The 21,375-nt window shown below is 46.2% G+C and overlaps 1 protein-coding gene across 1 annotated transcript; it reads right to left on the bottom strand.

Annotated features, from left to right (window-relative positions):
• Window positions 1-438: 438 nt before the first annotated feature.
• Window positions 439-20,525, bottom strand: nme6 (NME/NM23 nucleoside diphosphate kinase 6). The gene is given in 7 exon segments (XM_072264727.1): window positions 439-1,271; window positions 3,188-3,348; window positions 3,450-3,489; window positions 12,570-12,672; window positions 15,510-15,608; window positions 20,326-20,468; window positions 20,471-20,525. Coding segments are annotated over 7 exon segments (780 nt in total). The 3' UTR covers window positions 439-1,092.
• Window positions 20,526-21,375: the final 850 nt, after the last annotated feature.

Genomic DNA, 21,375 nt, shown 5'->3' with positions numbered 1-21,375 from the left:
ATTACTTTTGGATGATTGCAGTATGGAGCAAGAATACCACAATGGGCTGAATAGCCTCCTTTAGTTGGTACAAACTCCAGCTGATCCCTGCAGAAACAATGGAAGAGCAGCTGAAGGGTCTCATCCCGAAATATCAACTGTACTCTTTTCCATCGATGCCGTCTGCTGTGCTGAGTTTCTCCAGCATTTTGTGTGTGTTACTTGGACTTCCAGCATCTGCAGATTTTCTTGTTTATGAGAGGAACACCGCTCTGAGGGTTGGGAAGGATGGAATGGGAATGGGCTGGATTATGGAATACTGTCCCAGACAGGGAGAGAGTGACACAGAGCCAGACTGGGTAAAGTGCGTTCAGCCTCCCTCAAAGCAAAACTGTTCTTTCAAACAGGTAACTTAACCAGGAGGCAAGTGTGTGCATTAACATGCAGATGAGAAATCACTCGTGAGAAAAGACAAAAATTTATTTAACATCAGAAGTCATTATGGAAAAAAAAATCACAGTGATTAGGTCAGTCTCTCAGTGTCCAGTCCTCAGGAGGGAGCAGGGATACTCAGGGGCTTCCAGTTGCACCAATGGGGTGGGGGATTAACTGACCGAAGGATGTTCACATGGCAGGTATCTGGGCACCACGGTAGCGTTGCGCTATTACAGTGTGGGGTATTGGAGCTCAGAGCGCAATCACTGCGTCCTCCGTTAGCAAGTTTGTATGTCCTTCACATGAGCGCATGCACTTCCTCCAGATGCTCTGGTTGCTTCCCACAGTCCAAAGTAGGTTCAAGTTAAATCGGGGGTTGCTGGGTGTCACCGGTCAAAGGGCCAGAGAGGCCTATTCTGCACTGTATCTTGAAAAAAACATTTCTGCTGATCGTGCACTGCACAGGTCAGGGTGCCGGACACAGTGTTGTACGCAGACCAGAGCCGAACACAGCTGTTGGTACGCAGACCCTTTACTCTGATCCAGTCAAGGTCGATGACTCTCACCTCTGACTTCGGCCAGGGATCACCACCACTCAACTCTAGACCCTAGCCTGGGGTGACTGCTCCCACCCCCCTTGACCCCACTAGAATCAGTTCCCCTGACCCTCCCCTCCTGTCAGTGCGCCTGCCCCTCGGCCAGCGGGGTCTGGGGGTTCTGCAGGATGTGCTGCTGTTGCAGTGGGTGGTAGCAGTAGTGTCCCTGCCGATAGAGCTCCTCCTCGGTGCTCCACCAACGCCGCTGATCAAACTCCGGAAAGAAGAAGGCGATCTCTCTTGCAGCCGATTCAGGAGAGTCTGGAGCAAAGAGACGAGAATCTCGGTGTCAGTGAACAGCCCGGGTGAGGTGGCTACAATGGGGCTCCCTGCTCCAAGGAGGGTGCCGCACAGAACGTGCCAAAGCCACATGACCTCAGTCATCCGGGGCTTGAAATAAACAGGAAAAGCTGTCTTACCTTAGAATGACAGAACACTACAGCACAGAAACAGGCCCTTCAGCCCATCTATTGTGTTGAACTATTATTCTGCCTAGACCCATTGACCTGCACCTCAACCATGACTTTCTTTATCCCCTCCCATCCATGCACTCATCCAAACTTCTCTGAAACGCTGTAATCAAACGCACACCCATCACTTCCACTGGCAACTTGTTCTGCACTCTGTCAACCGATTGAAAAAGATCCCCCTCATGTCACCCTCTAGTTCTAGTTTCAGCCAAGCCTAGGGGAAGAAGCCTGCTTGCATTCTTTGTAACTACACCCCTTATTATTTTGTAAACCTCAATTAAGCTCCTCTCATTCTCCTACACTCCAGGAATAAAGTCCTAACATACTAAACCTTCCTGACAACATCCTTGTAGATTTTCTCTGCACTTTTTCAATCTTATTGACATCTTTTCTGTAGGTAAATGACCAGAATTGCACACAATACTCTAATTTCAGGCTCACTAATGTCTTAGACAACATCAATGTGACATCGCAACTCTTGTACTCAATACGTTGATTAATGAAGGCCAATGTACGGTACGTAAAGGTTTCTTTACTATCCTACCTACCTATAATACCACTTTCAAGGAATTATAGATGTATCTGCATTCCCAGATCGCTCTGTTTTACCACACTCGTCAGTACCCTACCGCTCACTGTGCAAGTCCGACCTGGTTTACGTTATACTTTATTACTTTATTGTCACCAAACAATTGATACTAAAGCGTACAATCATCACAGCGACATTTGATTCTGCACTTCACGCTCCCTGGAGTACAAATCGATAGTGAATATAATAAAAATTTCAATTATAAATCATAAATAGAAAAGGGAAAGTAAGGTAGTGCAAAAAAACCCAAGAGGCAGGTCCGGATATTTGGAGGGTACGGCCCAGATCCGGGTCAGGATCCGATCAGCAGTCTGATCACAGTTGGAAAGAAGCTATTCCCATATTTGGCCGTACGAGTCTTCAAGTTCCTGAGCCTTCTCCCGGAGGGAAGAGGGATGAAAAGTGTGTTGGCTGGGTGGGCCGTGTCCTTGATTATCCTGGCAGAACTGCTCCAACAGCATGCGGTGTAAAGTGAGTCCAAGGACGGAAGATTGGTTTGTGTGATGTGCTGGGCTGTGTTCATGATCTTCTGCAGCTTCTTCCAGTCTTGGACAGGGCAACTTCCATACCAGGTTGTGATGCACCCTAGAAGAATGCTTTCTACGGTGCATCTATAAAAATTAGTGAAGGTTTTAGGGGACAGGCCAAATTTCTTTACTTTTCTCAGGAAGTAAAGGCACTGGTGGGCCTTCTTGGCAGTGGACTCTGCTTGGTTGGACCAAGTCAGGTCATTTGTGATATTGACCCCAAGGAACTTAAAGCTTTTGACCTGTTTCACCTGCACACCACTGATATAGATGGGGTCGTGCGGTCTGCTACTTGTTCTGAAGTCAACAACCAATTCCTTCGTCTTGCTGACGTTGAGGGATAGGTTATTGTCTTCGCACCATGCCACCAAGTTCTTAATTTCCTTTCTGTACTCAAACTCATCATTACCCAAGATACGGCATACAATTGTGGTGTCATCAGCAAACTTATGTATTGAGTTCAATGGAAACTTGGCTACACAATCATGGTTTGTCAATGAATTTAAATTGGAATGAATTTGAGAGTGGCTCAGTCCTCTGTCAATGGCACTCTGTTACACCCAGTGAGGCTGCATTGGAATGAATCCTCACCTGAGCCGTGCGTGGTGTTTCTGGTGTCTGTCAGCCCCAAGTGGCCACGGATGGAGTCCGGTGCAGAGAAGCGGGCTCGGAACACCCGGGTGGGCCCCATCAGCTGCCGCCAGCGGGTCACCGCGTCATGCTGGGCCAGGATGTACGCTCGCATGGGTCCACTGCCAAGCAGAACAGAGGTGAGAGAGCAGAGTTAATGGCAACTCCTGTCCGTGTCTGGGGAAAGGAGAGGGTGTCTCACCTGGAAAGAAAATAAACCCACCTGGCCATGAATTCCACCACTCGCTGATAGAAGAATCTGTCTGAAAACAGCAAATCATAAAAACATTCTTACATCAGTGATCAGGAACCAAGTCCAAGTAAGATCATAAAAAATAGGAACAGAATTAGGCCACTTGGCCAACTGCGTCTGCTCCGCCACTCCATTACGGCTGATTTATTATCCCTCTCAAGCCCGTTCTCCTGCCTTCTCCCTGTAACTTTGACAACCTGACTAAACAGGAGCCTGTCAGCCTCCGCTTTAAATACACACAATGCCTTGGCCAATGAACTGCAAGTTTAGCAGAACAACATTTACTCAAAGACAGCACCTTCACCAGAGGATGTCCTTAGTACCATCCCACTGTCGTCTTCCATATCTGACAACCAGTTCATTCATCTTGCAACATGCAGGAATTTATGCTGTTGTTAAGAACATAAAATTCCTGAACCAACCTCTTGTACAGGGAAGCTAGATTCTTGACATAGAACATCACAGCACAGTACAGGCCATTTGGCGCAGAATGCTGTGCTGACCTTATAACCTACTCAAAGATCAACCCAACCCTTCCTTCCTACACAGCCCTCCATTTTTTGTATCATCCATCTGCCTACCCAAGAGTCACTTCAATGTCCCTAATGTATCTGCCTCTACCACCACCTCTGGTAGTGCATTCCACGCATCCTAAGCACATTCTCAGTAAAATACTTACCTCTGACATCCACCGGCAGTACTTTCCTTCAAGCACTTTAAAATTAAAACTCCTGGTATTAGCCATTTCTGCCCTGGGGAAAACGTTTCTGGCTGTCCATTCGATTTACGGCTGAATGAGTTTGCAATCCACCTCGTCACGGCCCTTGCCGGCACTTTCTCTGCAGCTGTAACCCTTTTATTCTGCACTGTTGTTGTCTTCCCACGTACACTCCAGTGCTCTGACGTAACAAACTGATCCGTACAGACTGCATGCAAAGCTTTCGGCACAGTGGCCTTCAGAAATCAAAGTATTGAGTACAGGAGATGGGGATGTTATGTTGAAGTTGCACAGGACATTGGTGAGGCCTAATTTGGGGTATTATGCACAGACTTGGTCACCTACCTACAGGAAGGATGTAAATATGATTGAAAGAGTGCAAGGAAAATTTACAAGAATGATGCCAGGACTGGAGAACCCGAGTTATAAGGAATGATTGACTAGGTTAGGATTTTATTCCTTAGAACATAGAAGGTTGAGGGGAGATGCAATAGAGGTAAACAAAATTATGAGGGGTTGGGATAGGATAAATGCAAGCAGGTTGTTTTTGAGGTTGGGTGGAACTCCAACTACAGGTCATGGTTTAAGGGTGCAAGGTGAAATGTTTAAGACCATAAGAAATTTCCCTCAGGATCAATAAAGTATGTCTGTCTATCTATCTAAATAGGAGCAGAATTAGGCCACTTGGCCCATCGAGTCTGCTCTGCCATTTAATCATGGTTGATTTCGTTTTCTTCCCTGAGCCCCACTCCCTAGCCTTCTCCCCTTAACCTTTGATGCTGTGTCCAATCAAGAACCTATCAAACTCTGCCTTAAATACACTCAAGCAAGTGGCTCTACAAGGGCCTCTGGGATGGTTTCCCTGGCCTCCCATGAGGTCAGGGGTGCACTTGGTCAGACCCTGTGGATTTGGCTTCCTTACTGCACTTCAAAGCTGCAAATAACTCCTTCCTCAAAATTAACATATAATCTAAAGCCTCGCTACTATTATCCTCCGTTCTTGAGGTAAACACTCAGACCCCACTTGGAGTACTTCAGACCCCACTTGGAGTACTGCGCTCAGTTCTGGTCACCTCACTACAGGAAGGATGTGGAAGCCATGGAAAGGGTGCAGAGGAGATTTACAAGGATGTTGCCTGGATTGGGGAGCAGGCCTTATGAGAATAGGCTGAGTGAACTCGGCCTTTTCTCCTTGGAGCGACGGAGGATGAGAGGTGACCTGATAGAGGTGTATAAGATGATGAGAGGCATTGATTGTGTGGATAGTCAGAGGCTTTTTCCCAGGGCTGAAATGGCTGTCACAAGAGGACACAGGCTTAAGGTGCTGGGGAGTAGGGACAGAGGAGATGTCAGAGGTAATTTTTTTACTCAAGAGAGTGGTGAGTGCATGGAATGGGCTGCTGACAACGGTGGTAGAGGCGGACATGATAGGGTCTTTTAAGAGACTTTTGGATAGGTACATGGAGCTTAGTAAAATAGAGGGCTATGGGTAAGCCTGTTGGCGCATGGCCAAGTGGTTAAGGCGTTCATCTAGTGATTTGAAGGTCGTTAGTTCCAGCCTTGGCTGAGGCAGCGTGTCTGTCCTTGAGCAAGGCACTTAACCACACATTGCTCTGCGACGACACCTGTCTCCTAATGCCCTTCCCTTGGACACATTGGTGGCGTGGAGAGGGGAGACTTGCAGCATGGGCAACTATGGTCTTCCATGCAACCTTGCCCAGGCCTGCACCCTGGAAACTTTCCAAGGCGCAAATCCATGGTCTCATGAGACTAACGGATGCCTATATGTGAGTAAGCCTAGTAATTTCTAAGGTAGGGACATGTTCGGCACAACTTTATGGGCCAAAGGGCCTGTATTGTGCTGTAGGTTTTCTATGTTTCTATGTTTCAGCGACCTGGCCTCCACAGCTGCCTGTGGTAACAAATTCCACAAAATTCGTTACCCTCTGGCTAAAGAAATTTCTTTCCATCTCTGTTTTAAATGGATGACCCTCTATCCTGAGGCTGTGCCCTCTTGTACTGGACTCTCCCACCATGGGAAACATCCTTTCCACATTTACTCTGTATCGGCCTTTCAACATTCAAAAGGTATCAATGAGATCCCCCCTCATTGTTCTGAAGTCCAGTAAGCACAGACGCAGAGCTATCAAACGGTCCTCATATGATAACCCCTTCATTCCCGGAATCATTCCTGTGAAGTTCCTCTCTCTAAGGCCAGCACACCTTTTCTTAGATCAGCAGATCAAAACTGTACACAATACTCAAGGTGAGATATCACAGTGCCTCATAAAGCCTCTGCATTTCATCCTTGCTCTTCTATTCTAGACCTCTTGAAATAAATGCTCACATTTAAGGGGAACATGAAAGGAAACTTCTTCACTCAGAGGCTAACGCCTTCACTCTTGAGAGTGTGGGATGAGCTGCCAATGCAAACGGTGCATGCAAGTTTGATATCACCATTTAAGAGAAGCTTGGGAAGGTGCATGGATGGCAGAGGTGTGGACAGCTATGGTACGGGAGCAGGTTGATGGGATGAGGCAGTTTAAATGGTTCTGCACAGTCTAGGTAGACCGAAGAGCCTGTTTTTATGCTGTTCTTGACCCTATGACTCTAAAGAGAAGTTTTGCACTGTACCTCAGTACATGTGGGAATATTCACCCAATTTACCGAAGATGCTCTGCTTTATTTAAGTAAGGGAGAAATAATTGGCCAAGATTCGAGAGAATCTCTAAAATCTGCAAATACTGGCAATGTGAAATAATTGCAGGATATATTCGGCAGGACAAGCCGTACCTACAAAGAGAGGAATTTCCAACCTGAGACATTAGCCTCCCACAACCTGCTGAAGGTCGAGAACACATTCTACTTCTGGCTTCTGGCTCCCGCAGTCATAGTTTGATTTAAAATGACATTTATAAAGGATAAATTATATTTAAATAGTGACATAACAGTCCAAAAATAGGACTACTTTTGGAGAACAGCCTCGGGGTGTCCTTGGTGCTGCGTCACGGGGAGTGCAGGGCTCTCACTGGGTTGTGTTACACCACTAATGATGGCACAGTCCTGACCTGGCTCTGCTGGTCAGGTCAGATAGACCAGCATCAAACTGGTGTCGGCAGTCAGACAAATCAGAATCAGGTTTAATATCACTGGCATACGTCATGAAATTTGTTAGGTTTATGGCAGCAGTACACTGGCAATACATAATAATAGAGAAAGAATGTGAATCACTATATTTGTATAAGATAGTTCCATGAAATAAGTAGTGCAAAAATAGAAATAAAAAAGTGTTCAATGTCCATTCGGAAATCAGATGGCAGAGGGGAAGAAGCTGTTTCTGAATCGTGGCGTGTGCCAGCACCGGCAATCACACACATCATCACGCACTCAGTACTGACCTCCCAAAGGTGCAGATCCTTCTGTAGTATAACACTCCCAACCACTGGCACATACACAACACCACCCACTCACCATCAACCTCTCCCTCAGCACTGACCCACCACCCCACAGTTCAGCACTTCCTCAGCACCTCCCCCACATCCCCACATGTCCACCACATTCTGAGTGAACAGTTTCCTCATCTCAGTCTCAGCCTGAGATGTGACCCCTTGTTGTTGCACTTGCAGGTCAAGTTAACATCCTCTGGCCAGATTAGGTACATTCTTCCTCGTTCTTCTAAATGCCACGAGAACACAGGCGTGGGTGACTCAGTGTGCAACATCCTGGGAAGTAAGCCAGTGACTTCTGCAGAAGGACAGTCAGTTTCCCTGGAACACCACCTGCGGCTTTACTTCGTAAGGAGCTTGGGGAAATTTAGCATGTCACCACTCTCTCACAAATTTCTGTGAACGTACCATGAAGAGCATTCTAACTGGTTGTATCACCGACTGGTATGGAGGGGCCAATGCATAGGTTGCAATAAGTTGAAAACAGTTGTAGACTCAGTCTCTCTGCACTACTTATTTTGCAATTCATAGTAATTTTATGTCTTTGCACCGTACTAATGACACAAAAGGGTAGAGAGCTATGGGTAACCCTAGGTAATTTCTAAAGTAAGTACATGTTTGGCACAGCATTGTGGGCCAAAAGGCCTGTATTGTGCTGTAGGTTTTCTATGCTTCTATGTAAAACAGTGAATTTAGCATCATACAAGTCAGTGACAATAATAAACCTGACATTCATTGACTCAGTGCATTAACTTTTGCTGCCCCCTCTCTTTCAAAATATGTATTCCAGCTAGTGCAATTTTCCTTAAGCAACACACATCAAAGTTGCTGGTGAACACAGCAGGCCAGGCAGCATCTCTAGGAAGAGGTACAGTCGACGTTTCAGGCCGAGACCCTTCGTCAGGACTAACTGAAGGAAGAGTTAGTAAGAGATTTGAAAGTGGGAGGGGGAGGGGAGATCCAAAATGATAGGAGAAGACAGGAGGGGGAGGGATGGAGCCAAGAGCTGGACAGGTGATTGGCAAAAGGGATATGAGAGGATCATGGGACAGGAGGCCTAGGGAGAAAGAAAAGAGGGAGGGGGGAAAAAACCCAGAGGATGGGCAAGGGCTATAGTGAGAGGGACAGAGGGAGAAAAAGGAGAGAGAGAAAAAGAATGTGTGTATATAAGTAAATAACGGATGGGGTACGAGGGGGAGGTGGGGCATTAGCGGAAGTTTGAGAAGTCAATGTTCATGCCATCAGGTTGGAGGCTACCCAGACGGAATATAAGGTGTTGTTCCTCCAACCTGAGTGTGGCTTCATCTTTACAGTAGAGGAGGCCGTTGACAGACATATCAGGATGGGAATGAGACGTGGAATTGAAATGTGTGACGTATCAGAATGGGAATGGGATGGACATATCCTTCTCTAGGCTACTGTGGGAGGTGAGGGAGGGGATTGCTGAGCCTCTGGCGATGATCTTTGCATCATCAATGAGGATGGGAGAGGTTCCGGAGGATTGGAGGGTTGAGGATGTTCTTCCCTTATTCAAGAAAGGGAGTAGAGTTAGCCCATGAAATTACAGTGGTATGTAAAAGTTAGGGCACTCCTGGTCAAAATTTCTGTTACTGTGAATAGTTCAGTGAGTAGAAGATGGACTGATCTCCAAAAATCATAAAATTAAAGATGAAACATTCTTTTCAACATTTTAAGCAAGATTAGAGTATTATTTTTGTTTTGTACAATTTTAGAGGAAAAAAAGGAAAGGAGCACCCAAGAGGTTTGAGCTCTCAGTTAACTTTTACCAAGATCTCAGACCTTAATTAGCTTGTTAGGGCTATGGCTTGTTCACAATCATCGTTAGGAAAGGCCAGGTGATGCAAATTTCAAAGCTTTATAGATACCCATACCCCTCAAACCTTGTCCCAACAATTAGCAGGCATAGGCTCTTCTAAATAGCGGCCTAGCACTCTAAAAATTAAAATAAATGATGCCCACAAAGCAAGAGAAGGCTATCAGAAGATAGCAAAGCATTTTCAGGTAGCCGTTTCCTCAGTTCGTGATGTAATTAAGAAATGGCAGTTAACAGGAATGGTGGAGGTCAAGTTGAGGTCTAGGAAACCAAGAAAACTTTCTGAGAGAACTGCTCATAGGATTGCTAGAAAAGCAAATCAAAACCCCTGTTTGACTGCAAAAGACCTTGAGGAAGATTTAGCAGACTCTGGAGTGGTGGTGCACCGTTCTACCGTGCAGCAACACCTGCACAAATATAACCTTTATGGAAGAGTCATCAACCTTTCCTGCGTCCTCACCACAAAATTCAGCGTCAGAAGTTTGCAAAGGAACATCTAAACAAGTCTGATGCATTTTGGAAACAAGTCCTGTGGACTGATGAAGTTAAAATAGAACTTGTTGGCTACAATGAGCAAAGGTATGTTTGGAGAAAAAAGGGTGCAGAATTTTATGAAAAGAACTCCTCTCCAACTGTTAAGCACTGGGGTGGATCGATCATGTTTTGGGCTTGTGTTGCAGCCAGTGGCACGGGGAACATTCCACTGGTAGAGGAAAGAATGAATTCAATTAAATACCAGCAAATTCTGGAAGCAAACATCACACCGTCTGTAAAAAAGCCGAAGATGAAAAGAGGTTGGCTTCTACAACAGTTTAATGAACCTAAACACACCTCAAAATCCACAATGGACTACCTCAAGAGGCGCAAGCTGAAGGTTTTGCCATGGCTCTCACAGTCCCCTGACCTAAACATCATTGAAAATCTATGGATAGACCTCAAAACAGCAGTGCATGCAAGACGGCCCAAGAATCTCACATAACTAGATGCCTTTTGCAAGGAAGAATGGGCGAAAATCCCCCAAACAAGAATTGAAAGACTCTTAGCTGGCTACAGGAAGTGTTTACACACTGTGATACTTGCCAAAGGGGGTGTTACTAAGTACTGACCACGCAGGGTGCCCAAACTTTGGCTTCGGGCCCTTTTCCTTTTTTGTTATTTTGAAACTGTAAAAGATGGAAATAAAAAAGTAATCTTGCTTAAAATATTCAAGAAAAGTGTCACCTTTAACTTTATGCCTTTTGGAAATCAGGTCAACTTTTACTTGCTCAGCTATTCACAGTAACAGAAATTTTGATCGGGGTGCCCAAACTTTTGTATGCCACTGTATAGACCAGTGAGTCTTACTTCAGTGGTTGGTAAGATGATGGAGAAGATCCTGAGAGGCAGGACTTACGAACATTCGGAGAGGCATAAAATGATTCGAAATAGTCAGCATGGTTTTGTCAGATAGGTTGTGCCATACGAGCCTGACGGAATTTTTTGAGGATGTGACTAAACACATTGATGAAGGTAGAGCAGTAGATGTAGTATATATGGATTTTAGTAAGGCAGTTGGTAAGGTACTTCATGCAAGGCTTAATAAGAAAGTAAGAAGGCATGGGTTCCACACTGATTTGTGGATCCAGAACTGGCTTGCCCACAGAAGGCAAAGAGTGGTTGTCGGGATCATATTCTGCATGGAGGTCTGTTACCAGTAGCGTGCTTCAGGGATCTATTCTGGGACCCTTACTCTTCGTGATTTTTATAAATGACCTGGATGAGTAAGTGGAGGGATGTGTTAGTAAATTTGCTGATGACACAAAGGTTGGGGGTGTTGTGGATAGTGTGGCAGGCTGTCAGAGGATACAGCGGGACAATGATAGGATGTAAAACTGGGGAGAAGTGGCAGATGGAGTTCAACCCAGATAAGTGTGAAGTGGTTCATTTTGGTAGGTCAAATATCATGGCAGAATATAGTATTACTGGTAAGACTCTTGGCAGTCTTGGATCAGAGGGATTTTGGGCTCTGAGTCCATAGGACACTCAAAGCTGCTGCGCAGGTTGACTGTGTGGTTAAGAAGACATACGGTGCATCGGACTTCATCAATCATGGGATTGAGTTTAAGAGCCGAGAGGTAATGTTACAGCTATATAGGACCCTGGTTAGATCCCACTTGGAATACTGTGCTCAGTTCTGGCCCCCTCACTCCAGGAAGGATGTGGAAACCATAGAAACAGTGCAGAGGGGACTTACAAGGGTTGTGCTTGGATTGGGGAGCATGTCTTATGAGAATAGGTTGAGTGAACTCGGCCTTTTCTCCTTGGAGCAACGGAGGATGAGGGGTGACCTGAAAGAGGTGTATAAGATGATGAGAGCCATTGATCGTGCGGATAGTTAAGAGACTGTTTTCCAGGGCTGAAATGGCTAGTACAAGAAGGCACGGTTTTACAGTGCTTAGAAATTGGTACAGAAGAGATGTCAGGGGTAAATTTTTTTTTTATCGGAGATTGGTGAGTGTGTGGAATGGGCTGCCGGCGACAGTGGTGGAGGTGGATACAATAGGGTCTTTTAAGAGACTCTTGGATAGGTACCTGAAGCTTAGAAAAATATAGGGCTATGGGTAACTCTAGGTAATTTTTAAGGTAAGGACATGTTCAGAACAGCTTTGTGGGCCAAAGGGCCTGTATCGTGCTCTAGGTTTTCTATGTTTCTATGTGTGTACCATTGGCCTGAAGGGCAGTTTCCATCCCACTTATAAGACTATTGAACAGTCTCCTACTACATGAAGATAGACTGTTGACTTCACAATCTGCCTGGTTATAATCTTGTACTTTATTATCTACCTGCACTTTCTCTGTAACTGTAACATTATATTTGGCATTGTTTATCTTTGTACTACTTTGTGCATGGAACAATCTGTCAGGATGGCATGCAAAAGTACCTGCATACACATGACAATATTAAACCAATTACATCATTAGCCTGATGGGACGAGGGAGAAGAATAGTTAGGCATAGGCTAAAGGGCCGAGGGATTTGTTTCTCTGCTCTAGTGCTCTATGATTCTGTAAAGTTACAGGTTGTTTGTTCACACCAGTAAGATGGACCCATACCTGAATGTTCTGCGTAAAACCTTCGGGACTCCTCCTGACTCCATTTTAAGTATTTGTGCATCACAATGATGAAGCCGTTGTCCAGAATCCTCTGATGGACAGCCTGTGAATGGCAATCAGTGTTAGACACGATGGAGACATAACCACTGCAGTAGTGAGGGTCGACACACTGGGCCCGTTGGAAAGGTCAAGTATGGGCTGAATTGAAGCAGTAGGGCCCATTGGAAAGGTCGGGCATGAGCTCAATCGAGGAGGTGGGCCCCACTGGAAAGGTCAGGTACGAGCTGAATCGAGGCAGTGGGCCCCATTGGAAAGGTTGGCTAAGAGATGAATCAAGGCAGTGGGACCAGATTGGAAATGTCGGGTAGGGGCTGAATCGAGGCAGTGGGGCCCAATGGAAAGGTCAAATAGGGGCTGAATTGAGGCATTGGGGCCTGGGACGCAGAGCGTATAAAAGTGGCAGGGTGAGGAACGGCCTGAAATTCGGCTGATTTAAGTGCTGGGCCAGATTGAAACGATCAGGGTGTCAGGGATGGTGGAGAGGGAATGGCCAGTGTTCACCTTGCTGCTCCTTGAGTTTTCTCTTCTCTGAGCCGAACTGAGGGTGTGGTCTGCAACTAACGGGTTCCTGGATTGGCTGCAGTGGTGACTAGCTTCATGCCTGTGGATTCACTTTCGTGAACTTCAGTTCTGAATGTTATCTGCTTACCTTTATTGTTTGCACAATTTGTTTGGTTTCTCTGCACGTTCTTGTTTGTAATGGGTTCGATCGGGCTTCTCTGTTTTGTGGCTGTTGAATACGGTGTACATTGAACTTTCTGAGCCCATGGACATACCACTCAGGGTTACAGACCGTGTTCCAAACCCAGCGGACCTCGCTTTGTACAAGGGCAGGGGAATCTGATCCACAGACCCTCACACAAAAATGTTGCCCGAATTGTTGGACTTTAGTTATAGGGACAGACTGGTTAGACCTGGTTATGCGCTGCCCGGTGTGGTGGTTGAAGCAGTTGCATTAGGGACATTTAAGGGAGCCTAAGATAGGTACATTTTCATCAATAAAATTGAAAGTGTGCAGACAAAGTTTACAAGAATTTTCCCGGGATGTGAGGATTTGAGTTCAGGGAAAGGTTGAATAGGTTACGATATTATTCGCTGGAGCATAGGAGAATGAGGTGAGATTTGATAGACTATACAAAATTAAGTGGGGGGGGATAAATGCAAGCTGGCTTTTTCCACTGAGGTTGGATGAGACTAGAACTAGAGGTTAAGAGGGAACATGAGGGGGAATTGTTCACAGAGTGTAGAACGAGCTGATAGCGGATGTGAGTTTTGAATTCAATAGTTAAGAGAAGTTTGGATGGGTGCATGGATGGGAAAGGTATGGAGGGCTATGGTCCAGGTGCAGGTCAATAGGATGAAGCAGTATAATAGTTTGGCACAGACTAGATGGGCCAAAGGGGCTGTTTTTGCAGTGTAGTGCTCGATGACTCTATAGTGACAGAGGGATACATGAAAGAGAAAAACATAGAAGGCTACAGGCAATGTGACTGATAAAGAGTCTGACTGCAGAGAGCCAGTATGGGCTCGAAGGGACAAAATATCCCTGTTCCTTGCTGCAGCAATAGCTTTTCTTTCAAATTTACTTGTCCACAGGATAGAGATGTCACTGGCAAGTGAGTATTTTTGCAATGAGGTGACATTTAAGGTTCTGGACTCAGACAGGGCATGGAAGGCACATTTCTTCCTTGGAGGACATTAGTCAACCAGGTTGCCATTATCGAAAAGTCAGTAACCTCCTGGTTTCTCTCATCAAGATGGGATTTCTCCCGTTTGCTAATTTGCTTAATTGCCTGAATTTAAATTACTGCCGCCATGCTGGGATTTGAACCACTATCTCCAGACAGTCGCCCGGAACTCTGGCTGCCTATCCAGTATCTCAGCAATAATACAACAGTTCTTCCCTCCTTCCCTTCCCCGAACAGCAGACCAGTTGCTTGGATGTGTGAGTAGCACACACAAAACTGTGGAGAAACTCCGCAGGTCAGGCAGCACCTATGTCCCTGTACCTATAACCAGTTAAAGTGGGCAGTACGGTAGTGCAGTGATGGCGATCACCAATTACGATTCAATTCCCACCTTTGTCGGGAAGGAGCTTGTACATTCTGCCCATGGCCATGTGGGTGTTCCGGTCTCCTCCCACATTCCAAAAATGCACGGATTAGGGTTAACTCGTTCTCGGCATGCTATGGTGATGCCAGAAACCTAGATCGGCCTAGACAGAGTGGACGTGGAGAGGATGTTTCTTCTAGCGGGGCATTATAGGACTAGGGGGCACAGTCTCAGACTCGAAGGATGTCCCTTTAGAACAGAGATGAGGAGAAATTTCTTTAGACAGAGGGTGGTGAATTCATTGCCACAGTGGCTACGTAGGCCAGGTCATTGGGTATACGTAACGTGGAAGTTGAAAGGTTCTGGATTAGTCAGGGTTATGTACAGCAGACAGAAGAATGGGGCTGGTGGGACTAATAAATCAGCCCTGATGGAATAGCAGGGCAAAGCAGACTCAATGAGCTGACAGGTCTAGTCTGCTCCTATGCCTTACGGAAGTGTGACACGCAGGGACCCAACACAATCCTCACTGATTCTATTTCACTTGATGCAAATGACGCATTTCACTGCTTGTTTTGATGTACATTTGATAAATAGAACAAATCTTTAAACAGTCAATGTATTGGGCCGAGAAACTGATGAAGGGTGTCAGCCTGAAATATCAACTGTTTATTCCTCCCCGTGGATGCTGCCTGACCTGCTGAGTTCCTCCAGCACATTGTGGTTGTTGCATCTTCAGAAATTCTGGTGTTTTGGAGGTGAGAGAGTGAGGGTGGTGAAGTGGCGGCAGCCCGCCTCCAGCCCAGTGGTATGAAGCCAGTGGCTTACCTGTAGAATGAGCGGGTGTGCCACAGCATCAGGCTTGATTACGGCCAGTGTGAGCTGCAATAACGCGTTAGAGTGCCGGCCCACTGCCTGCATCGTCACCTGTCAGAAAGTTTCAGATACAGTCAGTCACACAGCTAACATAAAACCCGTCCCTCCTGGAAAACCTTCCCTCATACGCCAGGACGTTTTCTGACTTCAGCCTGACTTTTAACAATTATCCCTCAGAAGCTGATGGGTAAATTGTCCTTGTTGGGACTCAATACCTACCTCTGTAACTGGATCTTGGACTACTTAATGGATTGACTCTGGTCAGTTTGAGTTGGCAGCAACATCTCAAGTTGCATCATGTTGAGCACTGGTGACCCCCCCCACCCCCTCCCCGCGCCCCCCCCCAGGACATGCACTCAGCCCTTTGCTGTTCACGCTCATGACTGCACCGCCAGATCCAGTTCAACCCACACCATGGAGATTGCTGATGGGACAACAATGGTTGGTCTCATCGGCAACAATGGTGAGTCAGCATAGAGAGGGAAGGTAGAAAGGCTTGTCAAGTGGTGAGGGAACAACAGCCTGAGTCTCAAAGTGGACAACACAAAAGCGATCATTATGGACTTCAGAAATATGCAGGTAAAGCACACAGATAAATGAACTTTGAACTTTTGAACTTAGATCTTTGCAGAAAACAGCCCGTCTCAAACCTCGCTTGGCAGATCATATCTGATGCCATCAAAATTCACCTTTCCCCGATTTAGAATCTCAACCCGCGGACCAGACCTATGTTTTTGCATATTTACTTTGAAACTAATGGCATTGTGGTCACTGGATACAGTGTTACCCTACACAAAGTTCTGTCTTATTCCCTAATACCAGATCCAGTATTGCACACCCTCTGTTTGGGACTTCTATGTACTGGTAAAGAAAAACATTCTGAACACAGTGTGATGACAACCAAGTTATCAGAAGATTGATGCTGATGAGAGGGATAAGAGAGACAATGGAGAAACATTCAAAATGCTAATGAGAGAAGAGAGAGATTAACGAGAAAGAAACACATTTCAGATATTGACAGACCGATTGCTTTGAACCTGAACTGTTTGAAGTTTGATGGACAGGCGATACCCCAGCAGGGGGATAAAAAGAACAGGTTCGCTAACGCCCGACACACCACGAGATCACGAGATAACGAGACCCTGGAAGAGCGGTGTACCCCCACAAGTTGATGAGAGTTGGAGGTCTGGTCCGAGGGAACCGAACATAGACTGCCAGGGTGAAAAGGGACGATCGGCGGGAACCTGGTGTGTGTGTCCGCCCCTTGCCTGGGTGCCGGGTGCACCGCGGAAGAACGGTCGTATCCGGAATGGAGGGGTCACAGTCGGTGACCACAGAAGACATAAAAGGGTTCGCCCAAAAGCTAACTGCGAAGAACATCAAAGGTCTGTCTGAATCAAAATTTGCATTCTCTCTCTCTCCAACGGCACAACAGCGATTACTGCGAACTGTACTAAGCTGAACTGAACTCTGCGTCACTTGAGACTGATCATTTTACCCCTAGACTGCGATAGAGCTTGATTGATTCCTACTACCCTAGTTCTGTGTACATGTATGTTTTATCATTGCTAACCTGTTGCATTTATATCCTTACGATTAGAGTACTGTGTTACTTATTTCTTTAATAAAACTTTATTAGTTTCTGTTAAACCAGACTCCAACTAAGTAGTCCATTTCTGCTGGTTTGGCAACCCAGTTACGGGGTACGTAACAACAGTAGACAAACTCTATCCCATCTACTCCTTTTACATTGTGGGAGTCCCAGTCAATATGTGGAAAGTTAAAATCACCTACTATAACAACCTTATGTTTGTTGCAACTGTCTGCAATCTCTACAAATTTGTTCTTCTAAATTCCGAGGACTGTTGGCTGGTCTGCAATACAGCCCCATTAACATGGTCATACCTTTCTTACTCTTCAGTTCCACCCATAATGCCTCACTAGTTGACGAGTTCCCCAGTCTGTCCTGACAGAACACTGCCCTGGCAGAATCCCTGACCAGTAACGCCAGCCCTCCTTCTTTAATCCTTCCTGCTCTGTCATGTTTAAAACAACAGAACATCGGAATAGTGTGCTGCCAGTCCTGCCCCTCCTGCAACCAAATCTCACTATGGCTACAACGGCATAATTTCAGGTGTTGGTCCACGCCGAGTTCATCGGACTTTCATACAATATTTCTTGCATTGAAATGCACGCAGCTCAGGACACTGGTCACACCATGCTCAACCACTGGATTCCTGACTTTGTCTTCCCAACATCTGCTTCCACAACCTCCCCACTGACTGTTCTGGCACTCTGGTTCCCATCCCTCTGATGCTCTAGTTTAAACCCCACTGTGCAGCAGTAACAAATCTTCCCACTAGGACACTTCCCCCACTCCAGTTTTGGTGCAAACCGTCCTCCTGTACAGGTGTCATCTTTCCTGGAGGAGAGCCGAATGATCCAAAAATCTTACTCCCTCCCTCCTACACTAACTCCTCAGCCACCTGTTAATTTGTAAAATCTTCTTAGCTCTGGCCTTGGGTAACAATTCTTGGGTGTAACTACCTCTCTATGTGTTCTATTTCTCAGCCTGCCTCAGCCTCCTGAATGATCCCGAGTTCATCCAGTTCCAGCTCCAACTCCTAAACCAGTGATGTTGTGGGGATGGAATTGTACTCTCTGACGGTGGTGTCTGAAAAGAGGATGCCTTATGGGTGGAACTGAAGAATAAGAAAGGTATGACCATGTTAATGGGGCTGTATTGCAGACCAGCCAAGTTGCATGCCTTCTTGGACAATGTCTCCCATCCACTACATAATGGACTGGTTGGGCACAGGAGTACATTCAGCCAGAGACTCATTCCACCGAGGTGCAACACAGAGCATCATAGGAAGTCATTCCTGCCTGTGGCCATCAAACTTTACAACTCCTCCCTTGGAGGGTCAGACACCCTGAGCCAATAGGCTGGTCCTGGACTTATTTCCTGGCATAACTTACATATTACTATTTATTTATTTATGGTTTTATTACTATTTAATTATTTATGGTGCAACTGTAGCAAAAACTAATTTCCCCCGGGATCAATAAAGTATGACTATGACCATATGACTAAACACGGACTGTTAGAAGCTGCAGCTGGATGAAATTCTTGCAGTTGAAGTCATCAGGGCCATGGATGGTCTCCCTGCCTTCCCACATCCTGCAAGAGGAACATTCAGCTATCCTGCCTGGCATCTCAACTGTCCTAACTGAGCAGATACAAAAAGGGAAGGAAAAAAAAACTTTACCTCAAACTTTTCTTTGTTTTGCTTTCCCTGAATGAAGCCTTGAAGATCTGAAGCCTCAAGATCACCACTCTAACTCCGTCTTCTCAGACGACGGCTGCTGCGCTTGCCCCTGCCTTCCATTAACTTGCCCTTGCTAATCAATCCCAAACGTGGACTGGTTGCTGGTCAGAGCTCAGTTACGCCTCCGCGATCCGATTCTGCCTTTTTCTACTCCTCCCTTTTCTAAAGCAGTATGTTCCGTGTTTTGATGTACCTGTGACAAATAAAGCCAATCTTTAGTGAGCACTACAGCACAGAAACAAGGCCTTCTGCTTTAAACTCTGAAGGATGAGAGGCAACTTGATAGAGATATGTAAGATTATAAAAGTATAGACAGAATGGGCAGCCAAAGACTCTCCCCCCACCCCAAAAAAAAGCATTTTTATTTTATTTCATCTTACTTATTTAGTGATACTGAACGTAGAAGGCCCTTCGAGTCCTTTGAGCTGCCCCAGCAACCCCCGACAAATGATATTTACCCTAACCTAATCATGGGACAATTTACAAAAAAACAATTAACCTACCCGTCTCCTCTTTGGATTGAGGGAGGAAACGGCAACACCTGAGGAAACCCACACATTCCATGGGGAGGACGTAGAGGTTCTTTACAGAATGGCGCTGGAATTGAACTCCCAGATTAGGGACGACCCAAACTGTAATAAGGTCGTGATCACCGCTACGCGACGGTGGCGCGCCTTTTTTTTTCCGTTTTATTCTTGGGTTAATAAAAAAAAGCAAGCAACACGAACTATTTTTTGTGTTTCCAGCATCTGCAAAATCTCTTGTGTTTATAATGTGTTCTGACCGTACTGTTTCTTATAATACCGTGTATAATTTATATTCATGTTTCATGTGAATATTGTGTCTCTGATGCTCTGTGCCTGTGACACTGCTGTTGGGAGGTTTTCTGTTCCACCTGTGCATACATCGACGCAGGCACAAGACAATCAACTCGACTTCGCTCCAGTGGGTCAGATTTTTGTGCGCCCAGTCTTTCCACCAACCGGTTGATAAAGGAAGAGGGCCTGACAGTGCAGGCAGAGGATACCGTACCCAGTTACCGATCAAAGACATCCCGAGCACCGGACCTCCCACTGAGGATCGCAGGAATTGGGAGAACCCCAGGGCTGCAGAGAGGCCCAGCCCCACCCACAGGATGAACAAACGGTACGAACTCCCACTATCGTGTCGTGACTTGACAGGACAGTCTACACTAAAGGGTAATGGAAGTGAAAATGTCTGCCGCAGTGCTTGGGACAAGGTGGGGACTGCCATGGTCTGACACCCACCACCTTCCTCAGCAGCAGAAGGATGAAGCTTTGACGGGGGAACGGGAGGGTGGCCCTGGAAAAGTCTCCCCATAATTCTCGTCTCACATATTTAACTTTCCTCTCCTCAACTCTCCGTCGCTCCCGTCAGCTTAACCCTTTCCTTACCCCCACCCCTCTCGCTCCTCTCACCACAAGGACGCGGATCACTCGCCAGCCGCCATGGTAACCGCTCACCGGAAATGCGCCCATCGCTAAAACCGGTCCGCCGCCGGTGCCCCAGCGAGCCTTGATCGTGGAAACCTAACGCCCGGATATTCGGTCCGGGTCAGGAGCAGCTCTCCCCGCCACCGACAGCAGCTGCAGCAAATGTTGCCGGAGGAGGACGGCATCTATCCGATCCGGAACATGCCCTCGTCTCACAGCTACCAACAAAGAGAGGTAACCTAACCCTCATGTGCCTGAAGTCACACGCAACCAGGATCAGTCTCGATCAGGTTCTTGAACCGACCTGCACAACCATTACCCTCCCTCAGCAACCCAACACTACGGACCAACTCTTGCAGCTGGCCCTGAATATCTCTTTCCTTTTACACTCCTGTCTTGTTTGTGGTTTGTTCTGCAATTCTGTAATGGTGCATTTTGTGTCCTAATATCCCTGTGATACCACAGCAAGCAGGTTTTTCGTTGGCCTTGTATCTCAGTGTATTTGTCCACATGACAGTAAATACGGTTTGGTTTCTAACTGACCCGGACGTCCACAGCTGCCGCTGTGCAGTTACAGGAGTGAGGTTAACTGCTGCTACAAGTGGTTTCTCACAGTGAGTGGAATTGTCGTTACTTCCTGAGAACGACCATGACTCCACACACTGTGACAGAGCATAGAAATGCGTTCATAGAACATACACAGTGTGTCTGTACAGCACAGTACAGGTCCTTGATATTGTGCCAGCCTTTTAACCTACTCTAGGATTAGTCCAACCCTTTTCTCCTATATAGTTCTCCTTTTCCGATCATTCATGGTCCTATTTAAAAGTTTCTCAAATATATCTAATGTATCTGTCTCTACTGCCACCCCTGGCAGAACATTCCACACACCTACCACTTCACGTAAAATAACTGACCTCTGACGAACCCCCTATACTTTCACTGATCGCCTTAAGATTCAGCTTGTTTATATTAGCCACTTTCACCCCGGAAAGTCTCTGGCTATCCACTCGATCTACGACACTTGCCATCTTG

Source organism: Mobula birostris, chromosome 8 (genome assembly GCF_030028105.1).
Source record: "Mobula birostris isolate sMobBir1 chromosome 8, sMobBir1.hap1, whole genome shotgun sequence".
Taxonomy (NCBI): Eukaryota; Metazoa; Chordata; class Chondrichthyes; order Myliobatiformes; family Myliobatidae; genus Mobula; species Mobula birostris.
Note: the sequence above shows the minus strand (reverse complement) of the source record. Positions and strands in the feature narration are given on the sequence as shown.